This window comes from Nestor notabilis, unplaced genomic scaffold (assembly GCF_000696875.1).
Source record: "Nestor notabilis isolate BGI_N333 unplaced genomic scaffold, ASM69687v1 scaffold7305, whole genome shotgun sequence".
NCBI lineage: Eukaryota > Metazoa > Chordata > Aves > Psittaciformes > Psittacidae > Nestor > Nestor notabilis.
In genome coordinates, this window is record NW_009929707.1 from 1 (window position 1) to 4,386 (window position 4,386).

A 4,386-nucleotide genomic window follows, 5' to 3' on the forward strand; every position below is an offset into this window, starting at 1 on the left:
CTGAGGGGAGCAGAGGAGGACCTGGCAGATGGGTTTTCCTGCTGGTAAAAAAAAAGTTGTTTTTTTTCCCAGCAGCCTGGAAGCTCTGCAGATCCACCAGGATGTGCAGAGCCGACGGAGATACAGGCTGTGCTTGATGTGCCAGATAAGGGGAGAGACTTGAAAGTATTTACCAAAGCAGTTTAGAAGCACTCACCGCAGAAATCACGAGTGCATTGTGTCCCTTTCCTAATGCTGCAGCAAACGTTGCTGAAGGCAATTCCATAAACCAGGGCACTTTGACAGGTGGCCTTTTTTCTTGCTTTTTGGTTGCACTGACTTGCCTTCCCCTTCTCTACCCTCAGCGTGTCTTCTTTTCTTGCAGCTTTGTGTCTCAAAGTGCCCAGACAGGTTTGTGACCTACATTGATGTTCAGGCTTCCTACAGATACAAACCTGATCAGTGGAATTACTTCAAGCAGTTCTGCAAACCTGGTTTTAACAATCCTCGCAAGGTCTGTATGTATCAGGAGGTGATGGGATCCTTTTTTTTCTTTCAAGGAACGTGTAATACGCATGATTTTACTGAGCTACAGCAAAACTTTGAATTATTCTGATTTCACCATAGAAGGAGCTGTCCCATACATATGCTTTGGCAGTGATTTAATCAGGGACGAAGGACTTGTATGCACATCAAATCCCTAACCCATTAAATGATTGCTGTTTGCTTAAAGAGTATCTGCAGCTACCCCTGTGGTTGGAGTACTGCGGCAAGGATCGTTTAGTACTTAAGTACTCCACAGCAGTAGAGCAGTGTCTCAAACCACTTCTTAAGGCTCCTGAGTTATCTAGAGCTCCTCAGCAATTTAGCTAGGAAAAGAAATATGTCTTTCATGTAACTGATTTTGTACTCAACTGAACTTTGTTATTTCTCCCATCTCTAAACCACCTTGCAGTTGAGCTCTGTTAGTTGTGTTGAATTCTTACTCTTCTTTAAGAGAAAAGTGAGGGGGAGGCAAGTAACTATTGCCCGGTCATTGCTGCCTTACCCGCCGATCCAAAGTGAACAGGTCTTTTCTTTTTTGTCACGAGAAAAGTAAAGAATAATCCTTTCCCAAATCACATCGAGAGGTTGGATTCTCACATCATGAATGTATCTTGCAGCTCCACCAGTCAAGTTTGGGGAGGAGGCTACAAAGTCCAGTTTGGGGCGTTTTCTCAGACTGGGTGAGAAACAAAACCCATGTAGTTATTCTGCTATGTATTCAGCATTCCTGTTTTTCTCCTTTTTAGTCTGTTGCTCAAGTCCTACGTGATGAAGATTGTCCTTCAATGATCATTCCAAGCAGGCCTTGTGAGTGGTTCTATTTCTTACACACCTCTTAGAGATTGTAAGTGTTCACATGAAAGCACAACTCCAGTCTGAAAAGTGTTTTGTGGCAAGATCACGAGGAGCTGACTGTTACCTGGCAGTGGCATCCATTCAATTTTAAACAGCTTGAAAGTATCAAGATTTATTGTTATTTTTTCTGAGTGCCCTCCATGGACAGTCAGAGTGTGCTTGGGTCAAGCTGCGCTCTTTCTTTCTTGCTCTTGAATCATCACTGATAACAAAAGCTTTACAGCACAAATTGTGCCTTCCAAAACATGTGAGTGCTCAACCCAACCCAACCTGTTGGCATGAAGGAAATGCCACGAATGGAGGAATGCTCATCTGGGCAGCTGTTGAAGGTCAGGTGGTACTTGAGCCCAGTTACAGTGCAGCTTGCTTCTCAGTGCTGCACATAGTGCTGGCTGTGCAGGGAGGCAGAAGAATTAAGGGGACAAAAACCTGGTTTTGTCACTATGGTGAGCAGGTGTTTCTGACTAGATAACCACAGGTGTCAGAGCTCAAGAGTGTCTGTCACTGACCTAGAAGCTCATGCAAAGAAGGAACTGCTGTTTATTTTTCTGTGCTTTAAAATAGAGATCTTGTAAACAAGGCACAGGCTGTCAAAAAGAGAAAATAATGAATTAAATGATAAAAAATTAAAAATGTGTATGAAAAATGCTGTACTGACCCAAAAGACAGAAAATCATTTGCGAAGAAGCTATTATCTTCTTTCAGACTACAGCAAGAGGTGAGTATTACAGAGGGAGGACAAGAGACATGTTACTTTATTATTTCCTGAGCCTAACTGGGGAGGGGAGTAGATATTCCAGACTGAATCTTGAGCACAGGCATCAGTGCTCATTGGAACCTGATAAGGAATGTACAGAACTGTTAAAGGTGAAGTACAGCTGTGTAGGAGGACTGAGCTGCTCTTCCCTTTGGAATGAAAACAAGGACTTCATGCAGCAGAGAGCAGGGCAACATAAATGAGTATGTAAACATCTGTCTGTGTCACTTCTCTAACCTCCTCCCCCCTCTGTATAGCTAATAGTTTCTGTCTTTTTTCTGTTGCTTCCTCTCCAAGAATGTCTAGTGCTAGTACTGGAGCTCACCTGGCATATGAGGAACTGACACTTGCTGTTATGTATTGTTTTGGGTGCTAATACCATTCGTGACCAGTGATGTTGAGTCTGTCCCTGGGGGCTGGTTTGATTATTACCATGAAATGACATATTTGAGAAGCCACAGTTTTCGTAAGCTGCCCAGGTACTGACAGAGAATAAGTTCTGCATTTCTGACAAATTCTTCAACTGCTACAGGTACTACTGTTGTTATTGGGTAGCACCTAGAATCTCCAGGTGAAAGCTGTGATCCCACCATGCCTGAGCTGGGACAGAAAGTCCTAATTTTGAATAGAATGGCTCTTGCAAGACTTGTGAAAGTCAACATTCCATTAGAGAATCAGATGAAAAACAATTGACCTTGACTCTGAAATTGTTTAAATCCGTTACAAAAGGCAAGTGGCAAAAGTGGAGCTCAACATGAGGTGTAACACTTCTGCTTTCTTTTGGTGTTTTGAATAGTTCTTAAGAGATGCTTCCCAGACTTCTCCACGAAGAATGGTGTGCTGACTGTGGCAAATCAGACTACGTTCAAAGATGGAAGAGGGAAAACAAGAAATGTAACCGATCTCAGGGAAGCTGCAAAGTAGGTTTTACCCTTCTTAAGTGCTTGTTTGTTGGATTCTGAGACTGTGAAATAATACAGGAATCGAAAAGAAATGATCAGAATCCATTGCAGAAAATGGCTGAGGGCACCCAGACAAGACTTGCTAATAGATGGTTTCTGTGCCTGAGCACTTGCAGAGTTCCCGTAAGGAAAACCAGCAACTCTGGTCTGCAGCAATGAGCAAGGAGGCAAAAGCTTTAGTCTGCCTCAGAATGACTGTCAGTTTTTAAAACATTCTACTTGGTTTTTCTAGCAAAAATTAGTACCAAGGAAAGTTAAAGGAGGTTCCAGATGAAATCCTCATGCAGCAGGACTCGGGCCAGCCAGCGATGGCCTCAGCTCTTCCTTCCTACAACAGCCTTTCTACTGACATGGGCTGTCCTAGTACTTTGACTTCTCACCTCGTCAGTGTGCTCCTGTTTTTAGCACATGTCTAAAGGTCAAAAGGCAATGTCCTGGACTCTGATGCTGGACAGCACCTCCCTTGCAGGTGGACAGCAAGCATCTCCAACCCTGGGTACCAACCAGGATGAGAGAAGAGCGCTGCAATAGCCTCCCTTTTCCAGCTGCTCTCCATCCTCAGCCTGTTTGGAGCACAGGGGTACCTTTTGTTACCTCTCAATCTGAGCCTAGCACATTCTAGCACCTTACCAGCACTGGTAACACCCACATCTTACGAAGTTTTCTTCTTCTGGCCTCTACAATTACATTGTTTGTTCTTTGATAAGAAGATCCTTCATTTCCTCCTAGGAAAACATCAATATGGGCAAGCACTTTGCAGGATAGGAAAACAGCTGCAAGAAGTCCTCCTTTTGCTTCACTGAGCTGTTTTCTGCTTCTCTGCTATTAGCAGTTCTGGAGTCACAACTGTTTGGCTCTTGGTACACTGCCGGTCTGAACAGCATACACTTGTGACATAATGATGAGGTCTCTCTGGCGAGAGCGAGTACTCATGAAGCTTTTTCAATAGAGCTTTTTCAGGAGCTGTATGGGCGTTTTTATGGTTGTTTTGATTTGGTGTAACTGTGGTTGGTGCTGGCTTGGTTATGGAGCTGGAGGATGGTTACATACTCATCACTAGCGAAGATATTTCAAAGTCCCTCGCTGTGCCTATTGGTTGTTTAAATAAATTTTGCTTTCCTATCTAAAGCAACCTTTTCTCTGGTTTGTGTTTTCTCAGCGGCATCAATAATGTCCTGGATGCAAGATCAATTGGAGTAAAAATATTTGAAGACTATGCCATTTCTTGGTACTGGATTTTAATGTAAGATTCTGACGGGTATTTTTATGTTTTTCCAAACTCTCTTT

The 4,386-nt window shown here is 43.2% G+C and overlaps 1 protein-coding gene across 1 annotated transcript in view; it reads left to right on the forward strand.

The window, feature by feature from the left end:
- Positions 1–364: 364 nt before the first annotated feature.
- SLC44A5 (solute carrier family 44, member 5) overlaps positions 365–4,386 on the forward strand; it is a gene marked incomplete at its 5' end in the record, with an annotated part of 23,806 nt that continues 19,784 nt past the window's right edge. Inside the window, 4 exons of the mRNA XM_010015103.1 lie at positions 365–493; positions 1,272–1,332; positions 2,934–3,057; positions 4,259–4,342. Of these exons, the coding sequence (XP_010013405.1) occupies positions 365–493; positions 1,272–1,332; positions 2,934–3,057; positions 4,259–4,342 (398 nt within the window). The remainder of the gene's footprint in view (positions 494–1,271; positions 1,333–2,933; positions 3,058–4,258; positions 4,343–4,386) is intronic.